This window comes from Schistocerca cancellata, chromosome 5 (genome assembly GCF_023864275.1).
Source record: "Schistocerca cancellata isolate TAMUIC-IGC-003103 chromosome 5, iqSchCanc2.1, whole genome shotgun sequence".
Lineage (NCBI taxonomy): Eukaryota > Metazoa > Arthropoda > Insecta > Orthoptera > Acrididae > Schistocerca > Schistocerca cancellata.
The window spans coordinates 650788631-650808493 of record NC_064630.1 but is presented as its reverse complement, the minus strand read 5'-3'; the positions used below and the strand labels follow the sequence as shown (position 1 = coordinate 650808493).

The 19863-nt window shown below is 42.7% G+C and overlaps 1 protein-coding gene across 1 annotated transcript in view; it reads left to right on the top strand.

Moving 5' to 3' along the window:
• Nucleotides 1–19579, top strand: part of LOC126187890 (trypsin-1-like) — a 121868-nt gene extending 102289 nt beyond the window's left edge. The window contains exons 5-7 of the mRNA XM_049929238.1: nt 1629–1828; nt 10890–10947; nt 17928–19579. Coding sequence (XP_049785195.1) covers nt 1629–1828; nt 10890–10947; nt 17928–18052 — 383 coding nt within the window. The 3' untranslated portion in view covers nt 18053–19579. The remainder of the gene's footprint in view (nt 1–1628; nt 1829–10889; nt 10948–17927) is intronic.
• The last annotated feature ends 284 nt before the right edge of the window (nt 19580–19863 follow it).

Here is a 19863-nt window from a genome sequence, read left to right as displayed (position 1 = left end):
TTGTATCACCTTGATGGCCTCATTGGATATTTCAGTACTATGCTCCTGAGGTAGTGTGCCCCTTATGGGCATAATCTGTTGGCATCAACCACGGCAGTCCCACAAACAACTCAGTATCAACCTGCCCGATGATGGTTGGGTGGTGAATGGTTGGTCATGAATCCACATGTTACCACTGCCTGTTTTGCTTCTTTGTCTTAGGGTCATAATGATACACCTAGCACTCGTTCACAGTGATTCAGCATCTGAAAAGTGATCTAGATTGAATATTTTTAGTAACATTTTTGGGAAAAAGAGATCTTGTATGCTATATAAAATTTGTGAAAAAGTAGTGTAGATCGTGATGGTTATTTTACTTAAAATGTATTTGTGCGCACAGGACATTAAATTTGGCTGCTACTCGTCAGTGTTCTCGAGAGTTTGTAAGTGAATTCATTGAAATATATAGAAACCACCCATATTTGTGGAAGATTAAAAGTAAAGAATATAGTGACCGAGACAAAAAGACAGCAGCATACAATGCTCTAATTGAAAAATTGCGGGCAGTTGACCCCTCGGCAAACAGGGAAACGGTAATAAAAAAATAATTTCGTTGCGAACTGGCGAAATTATTTGCGGATGGATGTCGAAACTTATAATTATCTCTTAAAGCTTGTAACCCCTCGTATTATGAGAAAAAATACCTGTATAAGAAGGGCAGTTTCTCCTCATGAACGGCTGGCGGTAACATTAAGATTCGTAGCTACATGAAGGAGCTACGAGGATTTGGAATTTTCAACTGCAATATCGAAACAAGCGTTGAGTGAAATAATACCCAACACATGTGAAGTATTTACGCTGTCCTGAAGGATGAGTTCATGAAGGCAAGTCAAGTAAAATGAGTCTGTCAGCGAACTGTTTACCGAAAAGAGTTATCCAAAGTTCAGAAATCTAGAAGATCTGGTGTATAGCAGCCAACGTTATGGTATTTTGATCTGCTTGGCTTTCTTAGTGATCAAGAAACGCCAAGACCAAGCAGGAGTACAATTGAAGATGAAATTGGAGTGTCAATGTGCGAGGAAATGGAACACGAGGTAATGTAAAATAAAACATGTTCGCCCTGCAACTCTCGCAGTAAATTTACGTGAGAAAACTGCTTTCGCTTTAGCAGCCACTGTCTACACCATTTTGACCGCTTTCTCTGTTTCCTGGGGTTGGTATGAACGTTTTTTGCAACACAAGTTGCGAACACAGACCACAACAGTACTTCCTCCATTTCTATATTTCAAAATAACTGAATTAAATTTTTGACGTTTACGGGGAGCATAGTCGCTTGCCACTGATATTTCTTTTCTACACCGACAGATGGCAGGCGAGTAGTAGATTGGGGTTTGTGTCGTGTGAACACACCACATTCGCAGCGATCTTTTGCATGTACAAACATCTGCGCCGATGTCGGCGCAGACAGATCGTTCCGTGTGGAGTGGGCTTCAGTCTCCCTGTCTTATTGTTCCCTCTGAGTTCGTGCACATTTTGTATATTACCCGGTTTTCCTATAGCTTATGCCCTGTATACGCGACGAGAAAGGTGAGAAACACATCTTCCCGGTGCGAAACACATCTCGTGCAGCCACTGACACGTGCCTACAGGCGGCGGCGACCCGGCGGGCCGGACGGGGACGGTGGTGGGCTGGGGGCGCACCACAGAGGGCGGCGCGCTGGCGTCGGTGGTGCAGGAGGCGCAGGTGCCCATCCTGAGTCTGCAGCAGTGCCGCGCCTCGCGCTACCCGGCCGGCAGGATCACCGACAACATGCTCTGTGCCGGCCAGGGCTCCAAGGACTCCTGCCAGGTAAACTACCCACAACACTTCTGACACAAGTCTTCTGCCAGGCACACTATCCACAACACTTCTGCCACAAGTCTCCTGCCAGGTACACTACCCACAACACTTTTACTACACCGCATCGTTCTTATCGTGGTGACCCGCCAGGTGAGCCGAGAGCGCTAATGCGCTGCTTCCTGGACTCGGGTAAATGCGCCGGCCCCGGATCGAATCCGCCCGGCGGCTTAACGACTGTGGCCGGTGCGCCAGCCAACCTGGATGTGGTTTTTAGGCGGTTTTCCACGTCCCACTAGGTGAATACCGGGCTGGTCCCCACGTTCCGCCTCAGTTACACGGCTCGCAGACATCTGAACACATTTGCACTTTTCCATGGATTACACTGGACACAGACAGTTGGGGTACACTAATTCTGTCCAGGGTGGTACGCAGTGGCGACAGGAAGGGCATCCGTCCACCCTTAAATTAACCTTGCCAATTCCGATTACCCATACCGACCCTGCATCATTGCGGAAAAAAGGCACAAGCAAAAGAAAGAAAGATCGTTCTTATCGTGGTCTTCGCTCTGAAGGGCATGTTCCTAGCAACTCACCAAATCTCTCTGTCTCTGCATAAGTACTGCAACCTACATCTGTGGTCAAGCTCTTTTCTGCCTCTACAAATTTTGTCCTTCATAATTACGTCAGTTCCCAAATTAACTCATCATTGATGACTTAGGATGTGGTGTATCAACTTTAAGGAAAAGTTCTGCCAAAATTTCGTTTCTCCCCGATGCTAAACAGTACATATTCTTTAGTTATCTGATCTACCCATCTAATTTTCAGCACTGCTGTATAGTATCACATATCATAAGCTTCTGTTCTGACCTCTTGCCTCTACTGTTTATCATCCATATTTCCCTTCTATGTAACACAGCGTGTCCCAAAAAGTGTACACTCTTTTTATGATTGTAACACTAATATTTAATAAGATACGGGGAAGTTTCAACATCTAGAATATTGCGAACAAATGTAGAAACCATCCATTTATCGAATATGTTCAAATTGTTGGCCACTGTGGCCCAGACATAGCTGATAACACTGACCAAATGAATCCAACATTGTACTTCACGTGCCCTCCCCCCCCCCCCCAAAAAAAAAAAAAAACCGTGGGGGCCAAATCTGGTGAGTGCAGAGGGTACTCGGAACAGCACCGTCGTTCTATCTATCTGTCTGGTAGATATTTGTCAAAGTAGACGCTTATATTTCAATGATCATCCTCAGTCACAGCGTGGAGTAATCTAGGAATAAAACTTTTCCATTGAACACGCTTGTTTTGGATCTTCGGTTCACAAGCTACTTGCTGCACAGATCTTCTAGGAGATTGCTGGAACTTTTCGATTACTTCTCTTTCTCTTGTGGATGCTCGTAGCCTTCCTGAATTGTTGTTGTTGGTATCCTGTACAGTTCCTCCGTCGCCAAACTTGTGATGCAGACGAGTAATTGTCAGTCGTGTTGATGAATCTCGTTGAAACATCATTCTGAATTGACTTTGCACTTCACTCACGTTCTCAGTATTCCAGTTGTAATTCAGAATGAGCTCTCTTTGCTCAAGGTTCAGCCAGTCTTCAGCCATTTTTCAAGCCAGATTGAGTAATGTAAGTTGAAAACTTCGAGAGATGCTCGCTCGACTGGTATGTGTTCATTTTCTGTATGTTTTATTTTCTGGCAGTCGTCTTCTGAAACCCTGGGGAAACCTACGAATAATATTTTATTTATATTTGATGTTAACAAATTTATCTTTTTTTCAGAATCGCTTTTCACGCTGTCAACATTCTGGAGTTTATTAGTTAACCCACCTTGAGTGTTAAGGTGCGATCTGTAATAATTATTTGAGAGAAGGTGAATTTCTTAGCCAAGATCTGTTGTAAACAACATTTACTGCCGATTGCTGGTTTCGGTAAGCATGGTTACCATCTTTAGATCTCGATAAAAGGTTATTACAACTAGTATAGGAGACATGTAATAAACTTTTATCGTGATCTGGAGATCACCGTAAACCGGTAATCCACAATAAAGGTTCTTTATAAGCGACTAAGAAGTTCACCTTTTCTCAAATAGCTTATATTCACTCTCTTCAATATCAATTCTTTTGCTGCCCAAATATCAAAATTCATTTATTACTTTTAATGTCTCGTTTCCTAATCTAATTAATTTCCTAATCTAATTAACTTCCTAATATAATTAATATCTCAAAAATATTAAGAAGCAACGGAAAGTGCTGAAATAGGTTTGAATGAAACAAATCTAATTAAACAGAGTTTTGCATAAGGTGGAATTTCTCTCCAATTTCACAATGCCACCGAGAAATTGTTTTATTCTCCATGAACCTTAATTTTCCCCTTTGTTTCTGCTAGTTGCTGCTTGATCTATGTACACAGTGAATAACATTTGTGATAGGTTACAATCATGCTTAACTCCCTTCTTATTTATTGCTGCCCTTTAGTGTCCGACTCTTACGGCACCAGACGGGTTTATATATACGTTGCTTGTAGCTTTTCGCACCCATCATCGTATCCCTGGTAATTTCAGAAATTTAAAGAACGCATTTGAATCAACATTGTTAAAAGCTTTTCCTGAATCAATAAATGTGATAAATGTGGTTTTGTTTTATTCAAAAATATTCTAAAATACATTGTAGAGTAAGTATTGTTTTATACGTTCCTACGTTTGTCTTGAACCCAAAGCGATTTTTCTCCACACGTGCTTCTAACATTCCTCTGGACCTCTCGTACATAATTAATGTTAATATTTTGCACCCATGACACAGAGAGAACAGTTCTCATAATATCATGTTTTCTGGTGGTATCTGTTGTACATTGCTGTTATATATCGTACAACGCTATTCTGCACTCTGAACGCGTTATCCCAATATGATTACGTAACTCATTACTGGAGGGAAATATGCAGATGTAGCAGAACTACAACGCTTTATTTGCAGGTGTATTTTTTCCAGTTAAGGTTGTGGTCAATCTGTAGTCCCAAAAACTGTACACTCTGTTCTTCTAGAAATAAACTGTTTGGATAGACTTTTCTCAAACAGCGTATGTCTCTGTGATAAGTAATACATTTTACAATATTAATAAATTTTGTCAAAATTTAATGACAATGACGATCAATAAATTTTCAGTTCATAAAATTCTGTGATTTCCTTTGCTTCGACGCTCTACTGAACATCCAACTGACCTCCTCAAGACCCCTACACGTTGTCCACCATCAAGATAAATTTATAATACTTTCTTTATTTCTAACATGGCTATATAAAGTACAATATTATTATTCTTGCCCTCAGAGATAGGAGACACGAACATGCTAAGAAGAGTTTGGGGAAACATGTCGTGCTGCTTACCTTACGTACGCTCCTTTTATCTTATACGGAAGATCCTCCGAGTGGTTAAGAATCTTTCACAGTAACACATTACTCATTTATGCACTTAGGTATGTGAAATTTTCAACACTCAGAATTGTCGAATAAATCCAAACTCTGGCTATAGATGCAGCAGCGTAAACCAACAACCTATTGAGACTCCAGAGAAATGTCGCACATATAGAATCAGCTGTCCCTTCAATGAGTGCAAAAGTCAGTGTTGTGCAACATTCATTTAATAAAGAACCGTTAAGCGGAGTGAAAACGTTGAAAGAAACGCTAGTTCCTATACTTCACCGATATCAATTATTTCAACGTTACCGTAAGAGAGAGAGAGAGGGGGGGGGGGGAGGGGGGAGATGGACTGGGTAGAAAGATTGATACCTGAAAGTATTATGTTTGGACAAGTTCCGTTTGAACTTTTTCTACAGTTATTCCGCGCTTGTCAGGTGCAACCGTGCTGGCTGAAGCCTACGTTCGTGAGCGGCGCACTGAACTGAATCTTTTTCCATTTCTATGTCATTTACATTACTCACGTGCTCAAGCCATTTCCTCCTGTTTGAATCCTCTAGTATGCCGAAACAGCGCTTTCCTAGAGGTCTATCCTCTCTGCCGGCAATTCTAAGGATACTTCAGCTCCACCTCACTCATCTCTCCTCTCTCCAGTTGCTACTTAACATAAACCTGACCAAAACCCCGGTAATAATTACAGGTAAACCAAATGCAGTTTTTGTTTCCATGACATCTTCCTAATCACATATGACCGCCGCACATAGTAAAGTACTCTGTCTAATCCACGACAGTAAATTAACATGGAAACCCCACCTACTAACTATCCAACGAGAAGGCGCAACTGATCAAAATTCCGAACATTAAGACTGCATCCCTCCCCCATCCCCCATTCTTACAAATCCTTGATCTGTCCCATTCTGTGGTATGCTTCTGTAGCCTGTATATCGTCTTCACCAGACTTCTCTCTTCAAATCCTTGAGCGCCAAGCACCCCGTTTGTTTTCCGCACACATTACTCATATCTGTACGAATCTTTTACCAACTCATCACTTTCCTCTTCCCCTTCACACACACACCGAACACCTGTTTTATGCTGTGCATCCCGCATACTCCACTCCAAAACCCCATTTTCTCCCCTTTTAATTTCGAATATTCGAATACAGTCACGCCTATAGTAGTACATGCCACCAAACCTACATCTACACAATTCCTTACCCTCTCCCTATGCAATTTTAACAGACACACCCTGACAATGAAATCTGTCCTGGTATTTACCCTATTGACCAGATCTAAGCCCCAAATGTGCTCCCTCTTCTGTTCCTGCCCTCATCTCCTCATATCCAAACCTGTCGTCCATCGTAGTTATACCTATCCCAGATCCCACGTTTCCCAACCAATATCCCCCCACCCCGCCCCACATACCACATCCATTCCCAAATGCAAGCTGTGCTGCTCCATGCACACCGAGCACCTTACACTACCAGAACGACCCAATTTGTTCTCTCGCAAACTGCCCCCTCACATTGCATATCATTCCAGCTTTAGTGCAGCAAAGTGCTTGATCAGTTTTAAGTTAAGTTTCATCAGTGTGCACTAAACAGTTAATTACTTTTGAAAGCCATGGAATTTCATTACCTCTTCTACTGTTTTAAACTATTTATATTAATAAAAATGGTTCTGACTGAAATGCGCCGTATCATACCTCTGCCAGCCAACGAAAAACAATAATGGTCAAAAAGAAAGATGAATGACAAGTGTGATGGTTTGGCGTACTGTAATGGTACAGAACTTCATCTCGACATATACGTATTGAGGACTATCTGAATAGCGACTGGTACGTCATATTATTTTGGAGCTATACTTCTCCTAATGCTTTTCTCCAGCACGCCATTGTGCGGTCCCTTATAGAGACAAATGTGGAAAACTTCAAGAAGTGCCTTACAGGCCTGCACGTTATCCCGGGTTGTCTCTGACGCTGAGAGTACAGTCGTGGACAAAACGAGCGAGACCCCTCGCTTTTTCGTTATGCTGATCTGCACAGCTTTAAAGTCTGCTACACAGCATAACAGGCAAGGCGCCGAAGTGCTACCAACATACTATGCACTGGTGTGAAATTGAAAAACTATCCGAACTTTGTCAGACTGTTTTCAATCATGTCTAAGACTATATTAATGCTGATTAGTGTGTTAAATACAACACGTAATTATAAGATATAAATGAAAGAAGAAACGCTAATTAGTATGAACTGTACTAATAAAAATAAATTCAGCTTATCGAGATAACACAATTGTTTTAGTAAGACAAAGTACCCCAGATCGATACGATTTTGCAAAATATTATGCACATTCGACCGCGAAACGGTCTGTATCAATGGTCAGACCAGTCATAGTGGATTACCGTTACTGACCTACCATGAAACTGTGCAAATTTAGCAATGCGTGAATATTCTTAGCGAAATTCATTTAAAAATCAATTCAATTAGTGACAGAAACGGAAAAAGTAGGCAGTAACAAGTATGAAATTCTACAAAATTTTCATATTGACATCCACAGGGCGCCAGTACAGAATGAAGGTAGCGCGAGAAATTCTTAAAATCGCTTTATTGATAGTCTATCTGCCTCCATCGAGATTAGAACCGAAAACAAACCAAACATCCCTCGCAGTAGCAAACACCTTTCACTACGCTAACAGACAGCCCAGGCAAAAAACCCTCTATTATTACCCCAGACATGAATAAGCCGGCAATTTCGCAATGAAAATGGCAAAATGATCTGCATTTTCTGTTGCACAGAGCTTTCTGGATTCAAAAACATGAATTTTCTACCATTATGTCACCGCTCATGTGACAATCATTCGGGATGTTTATCGAAATACCAAATACTGCTCTTAGCGAGTAAATTTAGTAGGATAATTCTGCACCACCCCAGGAAATAAACGGCGACATAGCTGCCAAACGTATTCTACAATGTTTTGAAATCTCCCCTAGACTCGCCACAGCCAGGAAACGTTCATTAGCCGAAGTGTTTCTTAAGCTATGGGAATGATCACACTTAAAAAACGCGGTGGCATTAATCCTAGGATCTGAATTACCACGTGTACAGGTAAATGGATTTTATTTGCTTTCCTGTAAACGTGATTTGGATCGAAAGCGTAGCTACGATTAATATGCTGATGTATCGACTTCAACTAGAACATTTCGAATAAAGAGTAGGGGGCATTATCTATGCGGCCCTCATCTTCAGTAACTGTCGTATCTATTTTCGTTCTTAGGATTTAGTCACCTAAATAGGTAAAAATGGAACCCTACTAGTCTCACTTTCTTGACCGTCTGCGTGTCTACCCAACCCTTCAAACCCGTTTACCTCGAGTACTGGCAGACATAATAAGCGGAAATGTATCGCACTTCCTGCGGTATACGGTCCCTTGGTGGTGTAAAAAAGTGAGCTTCTACACTCCTGGAAATGGAAAAAAGAACACATTGACACCGGTGTGTCAGACCCACCATACTTGCTCCGGACACTGCGAGAGGGCTGTACAAGCAATGATCACACGCACGGCACAGCGGACACACCAGGAACCGCGGTGTTGACCGTCAGCGCAGCATTTGTGCACCGCCGCCGTCAGTGTCAGCCAGTTTGCCGTGGCATACGGAGCTCCATCGCAGTCTTTAACACTGGTAGCATGCCGCGACAGCGTGGACGTGAACCGTATGTGCAGTTGACGGACTTTGAGCGAGGGCGTATAGTGGGCATGCGGGAGGCCGGGTGGACGTACCGCCGAATTGCTCAACACGTGGGGCGTGAGGTCTCCACAGTACATCGATGTTGTCGCCAGTGGTCGGCGGAAGGTGCACGTGCCCGTCGACCTGGGACCGGACCGCAGCGACGCACGGATGCACGCCAAGACCGTAGGATCCTACGCAGTGCCGTAGGGGACCGCACCGCCACTTCCCAGCAAATTAGGGACACTGTTGCTCCTGGGGTATCGGCGAGGACCATTCGCAACCGTCTCCATGAAGCTGGGCTACGGTCCCGCACACCGTTAGGCCGTCTTCCGCTCACGCCCCAACATCGTGCAGCCCGCCTCCAGTGGTGTCGCGACAGGCGTGAATGGAGGGACGAATGGAGACGTGTCGTTTTCAGCGATGAGAGTCGCTTCTGCCTTGGTGCCAATGATGGTCGTATGCGTGTTTGGCGCCGTGCAGGTGAGCGCCACAATCAGGACTGCATACGACCGACGCACACAGGGCCAACACCCGGCATCATGGTGTGGGGAGCGATCTCCTACACTGGCCGTACACCACTGGTGATCGTCGAGGGGACACTGAATAGTGCACGGTACATCCAAACCGTCATCGAACCCATCGTTCTACCATTCCTAGACCGGCAAGGGAACTTGCTGTTCCAATAGGACAATGCACGTCCGCATGTATCCCGTGCCACCCAACGTGCTCTAGAAGGTGTAAGTCAACTACCCTGGCCAGCAAGATCTCCGGATCTGTCCCCCATTGAGCATGTTTGGGACTGGATGAAGCGTCGTCTCACGCGGTCTGCACGTCCAGCACGAACGCTGGTCCAACTGAGGCGCCAGGTGGAAATGGCATGGCAAGCCGTTCCACAGGACTACATCCAGCATCTCTACGATCGTCTCCATGGGAGAATAGCAGCCTGCATTGCTGCGAAAGGTGGATATACACTGTACTAGTGCCGACATTGTGCATGCTCTGTTGCCTGTGTCTATGTGCCTGTGGTTCTGTCAGTGTGATCATGTGATGTATCTGACCCCAGGAATGTGTCAATAAAGTTTCCCCTTCCTGGGACAATGAATTCACGGTGTTCTTATTTCAATTTCCAGGAGTGTATGTGAATGCCATCTAAAGATACGGCTGTTTATGTAAGGAAAATTTACGCAACGGTAATCCAGTATGATTAGTCTGAACGTTGACACAGACCGTTTCGCGGCCAAATGTACATAATATTTTGCTAATTCGTAACGATCTGGGGTAATTTGTCTTACTAAAACAGTTATGTTATCTAGATAAGCTGAATTTATTTTTATTAGTACAGTTCATACTAATTAGAGTTTCTCCTTTCATTTATATCTTATATTTACGTGTTGTGTTAACACACTAATCAGCATTAATATAGTCTTAGACATGATTAAAAACAGTCTGACAAAGTTCGGATAGTTTCTCAATTTCACGCCTGTGCATAGTATGTTGGTAGCACTTCGTCGCCTTGCCTGCTACGCTGTGTAGTAGACTTAATAGCTGTGCGGATCAACATAACGAAAAGGCAAGAGGTCTCGCTCGTTTTGTCCACGACTGTACATGCGTGAAACCCTAGTGGTTGGCATGTTGTTTGGCACGGTTCTCCAAAAACGTGTGTTGATCGTTAGTGAACTCGTACAGAAACTTCGTGGAAATGTATTGCAAAGAACATATTCAGAGACCTTTTCAAACCACGCTTGACATAATTGTAGCTCGAGGGGATTCACACCTTACTGAATTCTCAAACTCAGGTCTCATATACAGTTGTGAGTGGACTGGTGTCTTATTCTTTGATAAGAGATTACATTTTACATTGTTCTCCAATTGCAACGTATGCTAAAATAACTGTGAAGTGTGCACTGAACATGTTTATTTCTGTTGACAGGGGGACAGTGGAGGTCCGCTGCTAGTGACCAGAACTGACGATCGTCATGAAATAGTTGGTAAGTGACAAATCATATTTTGAGAGGGTAAATATCTACCGTAGCTGATAGAGGCAAGACAACTGCAGTTCCTTAGCGGGTGCGAAATGTATGTTAGTATTGAAACGCTTGGTAACCAAAGTAGAAACATCACAGTGTTCGATTCCCGGCGGGGTCAGAGATTTTCACCTGCCTCGAGATGACTGGGTGTTTGTGTTGTCCCCATCATTTCATCATCATTCAGGAAAGTGGCGAAATTGGACTGAGCAAAGATTGGGTAATTGTACGGGCGCTGATAACCCCGCAGTTGAGCGCCCCACAAACCAAACATCATCATCATCATCACAGTGTTACTTAGATGCGTTGCAGGGTTTATACAAATGGACAGAACTCAAGTTAAACAGCAATTACATTTTCTTTACGAGTACACATACTTAACCTCGCGAAATTTGGCGAGAGAGGGTGTTTGCAGAGGAGAACGTAAAATTACTGAGAATATGATTCTACAACAAGACATTTCCGAGACTTGTTTTAGGAAGATACGTTCCATAGTTGCACTTTGTTTTAATTTTATTTATTTATCTCTCATTGTGTGCTATCAATTTCGCTGTAGCAACCTCTGTCTCAAGCTATCGTTCCTTCCATCAGCCAAGCAGTCAGTCTGGGATCCGGCACCAGCATCGGTTATAGCCAAACAGATATTGTTTCTTCCTGCAGGAAGACTCTTTTCCTATCTCTGTGGCAAGTGGATTCAAGTGAACCATAACAAAGGAACACGGCACACTTCATACCAAACAGCTAGTAGTCATTATAGATGATGAGAGTCTACCGAGGTTGGTGTACTACAGCATCTTCAATTTTGTATGAATTCCCTTTTCAATATTCTGAATCACTCATGCTCGTATTGAAAGAAACTTTTAGTGACTATAGAACATTTGTGTTAGACAACGGCTGGGGCCCTGATTCCCTGCTTATTGCGAACAGCTGCATTGACCAATATGCTGTCAGCATCCCTGATCCAAACTTTCGTGTCACTGATGTTTCCAACTATAAATACATTTGTACTGCTACCAATTCATGTCACTGAATCTTCTATATTGATGAACATTTTGAACAAATTGACAGTGTTGTCATTAGGAGTCCCCTCTGGCCTCTGCTAGTAAACATTTTTATAAAAGACTCTCATAAAGGATTATCCGGATTTGCGGAAAGCTAGAGTCTACTGAAAACCTTGGCAAGGGGGCAAAGCCTACACTGGTATGCCACAGGCAGAGTGTATGAAAGGTGCTTGGAACATGATCACCACACTCGCCTTTCGCAGCCCAAGAATTCAGCTATAGCTGGCGTTGTATCTTCGTAGGGCATTCTACGGCTTACTCTTCCGTAACGAGATCGTTCTGGGCTTCGGTTATCATGGAAACTGTGAAAATACGTTTGGTAGAACATCTTATTTATCGAACTGGGTTGGTAAGTTGTGTTTCGGGGATGATTTTTTTAATATATTCGGAAAGAAAACAAATTACGCCTAATGACACGTTTTGCTACAGTTAAGTTTCAGAAAACTGTTTGATAATAGTAATTTAAAACATGAGAATAGTTTACGATCTCACCAAAGAGATTTGTAAGAAAAATCGCATTGTTAAAGTGACCACTGCATATGCTTAACATAAAACGGAACGCATCTGCTCTAAGACTTATTACGTAATTGCGTTCGAAAAAGGCGATACACAGGGTGTCCCACAAATGCTGCGACCGACTGCTATGTGATAAGGTGACCATATTTTCTACACTCAAATTCGGGACATTAACATATTTCCTAGGCCCAAATCCGGGACACATTAAAAATTTTGCAAAATAGGCTATTTTTATTTATTTATTTATTTATTATATGAGAAGAAGGTTTCACTTAAATGTAATAAATACAAAATATCAATTAAATTTCTTGCAAAGAAAAGCACATTTACATTTTATTAATACCTTCTAAGATGAATGAGTGTGATCAGGGCAACTGTATTTATCAGTGCTGTGAATTTTCTTTATCAAGTCTGTATTTTTCAAGAACATATGAAAAAACTCGACACAAGTTTCAGCATAATTTATTCTACTTCCTAACATTGCTTTCATGATTTCTTCAGCCAACTGTGTTTTGTCACTTGTCCATATATTGTTTATGTGGGAAAATACCCTTTCAGTAGCAGCATTAGTGCCAGGAAGGGAGAAAAGAAACTCCACTAGCTTGAGTACATTTCAGAATGGCACATGATTCTGGCTGAAATGAGAAATCATCTCAACCCATCTTTGACCTGGAACAGTGTTGTTAGCAGTCCATTCAATTATTTTCTCAGTGGTTACAAACTGTTTGACACTGACATACTCATCATACATTACATTTTCTGCAAACTGAACATATGGCACAGTTTCGCTAACTAGAGAAGAAGTTTTTTCAATGTCATCCCATACAGGTATTTGATTCAAGGTAACCCAGTTGTAGCAGTCTAAGTTCTGGAAACTGTTTTCAGTCCACTTTTTTAAGTAGGATGGCAATGTAGTTTTCAAATTACTAATACAATCAGCCACTTCAAATATAGTGACTGTCTGTCCTTCAACTTTTTTAACTGCTTCATGAAATGATGAAGCCTGACTGTGAACAAAATATAGCCATATTTCAGACAAAGGGTTTTGAAAGAAGTTTTGAAGTAACAATGGACACTTATTTTCAGAATGGAAGTATGATTTTAGTGGTTGAAACATTTTTATGACTCGCTCAACAGCAGGCAACAGTGCTAACCATCTTGTTTGAGCATAACTCAAAATCATTGCAAAATCTGTTTCAACAAAGCTGCAAAAGTCCTTCAGAATTTCAAGTCTCACAGTGTATGATCTGAAATACAGATATATTTTGGAAACTACCATTTCTGTATCTACAGGCAAAATATCAGTAGCTGCTCGGACAGTATTATGGAGTATATGAGCAGCACAACCAACCCCTGGTATTGTAGCTCTCTGGGACACTCTGGGATCTCTCTGGGGCACTCTGGTATGCTCTCTGGGCTGCTCAATAGATGTCGAGCACAGTCTCTCATTGGTTGTCTTTTTTTTTGGCGCGCGATTCAAATTACGTTGGAGCAACACGCTACCTAGTATTACTAGGAGCGTGTTGCTTGAAAACTCACATCCTGTGCGATTGCGTAAGCTGATAAGAGTCCACATCTGCTGCGTGCGCCAGGACTGATGCTATAAATAGCACACTGTTCTGTTTAGCGCATTCATTCGGTTTGAGTGAATAGCCATTGAGGCACTGCTTCTTACAATGATGCGTAAACGTTGTTTTCGTCGTCGCCGGCGAATGGCCGAGATCCACTTGCAGTTTAGTAAAAACATTACTCTGACCCTTTCTTTCAGCACCTTCAAAATTGCAATTAGTGTTATCAGTAAACCAACCCCTATCAGCCAATGACCGAGTTCCACTTGTAGTTTAGTAAAAACATTATTCTGACCTTTCCTTTCAGCGCCTCCAAAATTGCAATTAGTGTTATCAGCAACCAGTCCTACAACTTTTTCTTCTAGGCTGTTTTTTTTCTGAGGCAGTCTGTTAAAAAGCCACTCACAATAGTAGATGTTTCCCTAGGCAACGATTTTAATTGTAATAATCTTACTTTCACACCAGTTTTGTAATCAAAATATCTGACGACCGATAGAGGTGAAATGAATGTCTAATTCGGAAAAAATTGGGTCATGATTGTTAATTTCGGGACAAACAGGTGTCCCGAATTACCTTTGAAAAAATTCGGGACAGACACACAAAAATCGGGACTGTCCCGAAAAAAACGGGACGGATAGGCACCTTATATGTGAGGCAGTGCACAACATAAGGTTTGAGAACTGTATAGCGACCTATGGCTGCAAACGTCGTCGTACGCAGCTAGGGGGTGCTGTACACGAGACTACCGGACGGGAATGTGAGGATTTCGGTACACAGACGATGAGCTTGCATATATGCACTTTTGCATGCAATAGCTGAGTTCAATGGGCAAGTCGTTTGAAGTATTAATCGACAACGTTTCCCAGGCAGACATCAACTGCACCAAGGTTTGTTTGCCAGTCTGCATCGAAATTTGTGTGATTATAGGTCATTAGGAAGTGGCAGGGATAGTGAGAGCACACCGCGATCAGCGCGTTCGTTCGTTAAGGAAGAAAGTGTGTTGGATGCCGTGGTGCCCAGTCCAAACACCAAGATGCGTGCCATTATCTCGGATTTTAAATGTCTCGCTGCAGTGTGCAGCCGGCGTTTTCGTCGCCGAATCCTTACAAGCCTTTCATCTCCAAAGGGTATAGTTTTTACATCGTGATGACCATCCTTCACGTGTGCGTTTCGCACAGCGGTTTCTGCAACAAACTGGCCGAGTTGTGTATTTCCCAACTTATGTGTTGTTCACTGATAAGGCAACATTCACTAGACATGGCATAATCAATCATCACAACGAGAGGAGCGACGTTCTTGAGGACAATATTATGGAAATGGAAGAGGAGGTAGATGAAGATGAAATGGGAGATATGACACTGCGTGAAGAGTTTGACAGAGCACTGAAAGACCTAAGTCGAAACAAGGCCCCGGGAGTAAACAACATTCCATTAGAACTACTGGCAGCCTTAGGAGAGACAGGCCTAACAAAACTCTACCATACGGTGAGCAAGATGTATGAGACAGGCGAAATACCCTCAGACTTCAAGAATAATATAATAATTCCAAACCCAAAGAAAGCAGGTGTTGACAGATGTGATAATTATCGAACCATCAGTTTAATAAGCCACTGCTGCAAAATACTAACACGAATTCCTTACAGACGAATGGAAAAACTGGTCGAAGCCGACCTCGGGGAAGATCAGTTTGGATTCCGTAGAAATGTTGGAACACGTGAGGCAATACTGACCCTAAGACTTAGCTTAGGAAATAGATCAAGGAAAGGCAAACCTACGTTTCTAGCATTTGTAGGCTTAGAGAAAGCTTTTGACAATGTTGACTGGATTACTCTCTTTCAAATTATGAAGGTGGCAGGGGTAAAATACAGGGAGCGAAGGCTATTTACAATATGTACAGAAACCAGGTGGCAGTTATAAGGGTCGAGGGACATGGAAGGGAAGCAGCGGTTGGGAAGTGAGTGAGACAGGGTTGTAGCCTCTCCCCGATGCTATTCAATCCGTATATTGAGCAAGCAGTAAAGGAAACAAAAGAAAAGTTCGGAGTAGGTATTAAAATCCATTGAGATGAAATAAAAACTTTGAGGTTTGCCGATGACATTGTAATTCTGTCAGAGACAGGAAAGGCCCTGGAAGAGCAGTTGCGGAATGGACAGTGTCTCGAAAGGAGGGTATAAGATGAACATCAACAAAAGCAAAACGAGGATAATGGAATGTAGTCGAATTACATCGGGTGATACTGAGGGAATTAGATTACGAAATGAGACACGTAAAGTAGTAAAGGAGTTTTGCTATTTGGGGAGCAAAATAACTGATGATGGTCGAAGTAGACAGGATATAAAATGTAGACTGGCAATGGCAAGGAAAGCGTTTCTGAAGAAGAGAAATATGTTAACATCGAGTATAGATGTGTCAGGAAGTCGTTTCTGAAAGAATTTGTATCGAGTGTAGTCATGCATGGAAGTGAAACATAGACGATAAATAGTTTGGACAAGAAGAGAATAGAAGCTTTGGAAATGTGGTGCTACAGAAGAATGCTGAAGATTAGATGGGTAGATCACGTAACTAATGAGGAGATATTGAATAGAATTGGGGAGAAGAGGAGTTTATGGCACAACCTGACAAGAAGAAGGGATCGGTTGGTAGGACATGCTCTGAGGCATCAAGGGATCACCAGTTTAGTATTGGACGGCAGAGTGGACGGTAAAAATCGTAGAGGGAGACGAAGAGATGAATACACTAAGCAGATTCAGAAGGATGTAGGCTGCAGTAGGTACTGGGAGATGGAGAAGCTTGCACAGGGTAGAGTAGCATGGAGAGCTGCATCAAACCAGTCTCAGAACTGAAGACCACAACAACAACAACATGTGTTGTTCACTGATAAGGCAACATTCACTAGACACGGCGTAATCAATCATCACAACGAGCATTTGTGACCACCAGAAAACCCCCGTGGTGTGCGACACCGAGCGGTACAACGTCACTTCACTTCACAGTTAAGTGTGGTCGGGTTTGGTCGCCAACTACTTAGATCGGCCGTAATTTTTACTATCCCGAGTGACCACCGCGATTTATCAGACCTCTCTGAAGCAGGTTCTTCTCGGCAGTTAGAAGATGTTCCAGCAAATGTGAGGCGCAGCACGTGGCTCCAACATGACAGAGCGCCTGCTTATTTTGGACTGGCTGTTTCTAGGCATTGGAAGAACAGGTCATTACCGCATCGATGGATTGGGCGTTGTGGAATGGGGAATGGTTCCCTGGTCCATACGCTCACCGGATTTATCGAACCTTGCATTTTTTGTGTGCAGAGCCCTGAAATCCCTCCTGTATCGCGATCCTGCGGAGTCTGAAATGGATCTCATCGCAAGAACCGTCTACGCAGCAACTACAATGGAAGAACTGTCGGTGTGTTCTAGCGTGTCCGGCAGTCGTGCTTCGTCGGTGTCTGATGGGGCAAACTTCGAGCATATGTTGTAACGTTAGAGCTGTATTCATGTCGTACATGTACACCATGAGTACACATTATATCTAATGAATGTTTCAAGTGAATCACTCTCTTCTTTCCTTTCCGATCTTCGACATTTGTTGCCACTTACCCTTGACATTTGTGCCCATGGGTTGCTGTGCAGTTCTCAATCCTTAAGATGTGCCCCACCTCCACTAGAAGTTAGTTGCAACATCTGGGACACCCTGAATATCCCAAATTATTTGTTAATTAGTAAGACATTGAGAACATGATCCATGTAACATGACCATAACTATGTGAAGTGAAACTGTTTGCTGTGAGTGTGATTGTGTTGCAGGCGTGGTATCGTGGGGCATGGGCTGTGGACGGCCTGGCTACCCGGGCGTGTACACGAGGGTGTCCCGCTACCTGGACTGGGTGCGCGGCAACATGAGGGACACCTGCGACTGCAACTACAGGTGACAGCGCCCTGTCAACAAGGGCACCGGCGAGGGTCATCCGGGAAGGAGACAACACATCATGCACAACGGACTTCGCTGTGATTTGCATCGGTGTCTTGGAGTAGAGGACTCGACACCCCCCACCAGTACAATAACTTTGTCCCCAGCTCGCGGTCTAGTGACTAGCGTTGCTGCCTCTGGATAACGGGGTGTTGGGGATTTTTCTCTGCCCGGGGACTGGCTGTCTGTGTTGTCCTCACCATTTCGTCATCACCATCATCATCTTTCGTGAAAGTGGCTAGACTGGATTGTGTAAAAATTGGACTGTGAAAATTGGGACTTTGTACGAGCGCTGAGGACCGCGCAGCTGAGCAGCCCACAAAGCAAAACATCATTAGTACAAAAACTTCCACAACCGTTCATTGAGATCACTCACTACGTACTGCTGACACGATGCTGACAGCTCGATGCCAAAGGAGCAAGACAGAATTTTGTCACTGCTGCTGTTACAGTCTCCACTGTTGTCATCCAAAAACAGACTTTTGTCCTGTTGGATTGTTCTCGGACGTTCAGCATCAGAAAACACGTGAAATAAGAAAACGAAGGAAGATTTTTATTCATATCGGAGAAACACTTTCTCGTTGTCAGTGAATTTAATTTTGTATGTTGCTTAAGAGGCCACAAGGAACTTTTACTTTTTTTATTTTAAATAGAGAAACATGTTTCAGTACTCTTAATCAAAACAAGGCTGACCTCCCACTACGTATCAGGAAATCCATTGGTATAAAAGTGGGTTTCAGCCTTTGACTGAGATAACGGAATTCATCTTCCTTCCACAAGAAAAAATAATACAATCTTAAGAAGAAAGTCTTACATTCCTCTTACTAATAAAAAAATTGAACTTATAAAAAACTGTCAAACTTCTGTGACACTTATTACAAAAATATCAATGCATTGTGCTTCCATCCAGCAAGTATATGTTTTCAATGGTGGAAAAGAAGCATCGACAGTTTTGTAAGCCTCGTTTTATAAAACCAGAATAAAATTTCTGCATAACCACTTTTTTTCTTTTTTACCTGGTATTAGAAAATCTGTGTGTCTCATATTAAACATCAGGCTAATAAAGCTGCAAAAACTCGCCTGTATCAATTTATCGCTTGACAACCGTCGATCTACAGTAAGTTTTCCGTGGCTCCCATCATTCATATCATACGAATGCTGGGATGGGTCCTCCAACAAGATCACGGACAGTCCCCCCACATCCCTTTTCTCCAGTATCTGTCTAACAACGTTAGACGTTAAAAAACATTCCTGCCTTTGTACTTCGGAATACTAGTTGCATTTTTCGGTGCCATATTCGAGTTCTGTAGTAGTTACCGCAGTACGCTTCCTGATCGAACTAGAATACCAGCCTACGTCAATAATACAATGAAATTACTGCTCGAAAACATGTTTATTTACCCAGCTATTGTTTTGAACACAGCTAATGTACGAGTACAAACTGAAAACTTCAAGATTCATAAAAAAGGTACTTGATTCTAAATAAAGTTATAATGGGGTAACATTTCATGAGAGTATTCATCTTCTTTCCCCCTCCCATTTCAATCTGGACAACATCCATTACCATACTGACTACTCTGTTCTTGGGATCACTTCGTTGGTCGATAAGATTCGTAAAAACACTGTGTGCGTGTGTAAATCCCCATTTTGTCACACATTTTTGCCACTGTTTTTCAGTAACATACTGTCTCAGTAGAGTTTATTATAAAGGGCAATCAAAAAGTTTGCGTTCGAAGGTCGTACAGTCCAGAATCGGTATTCCAATCAGGCAAA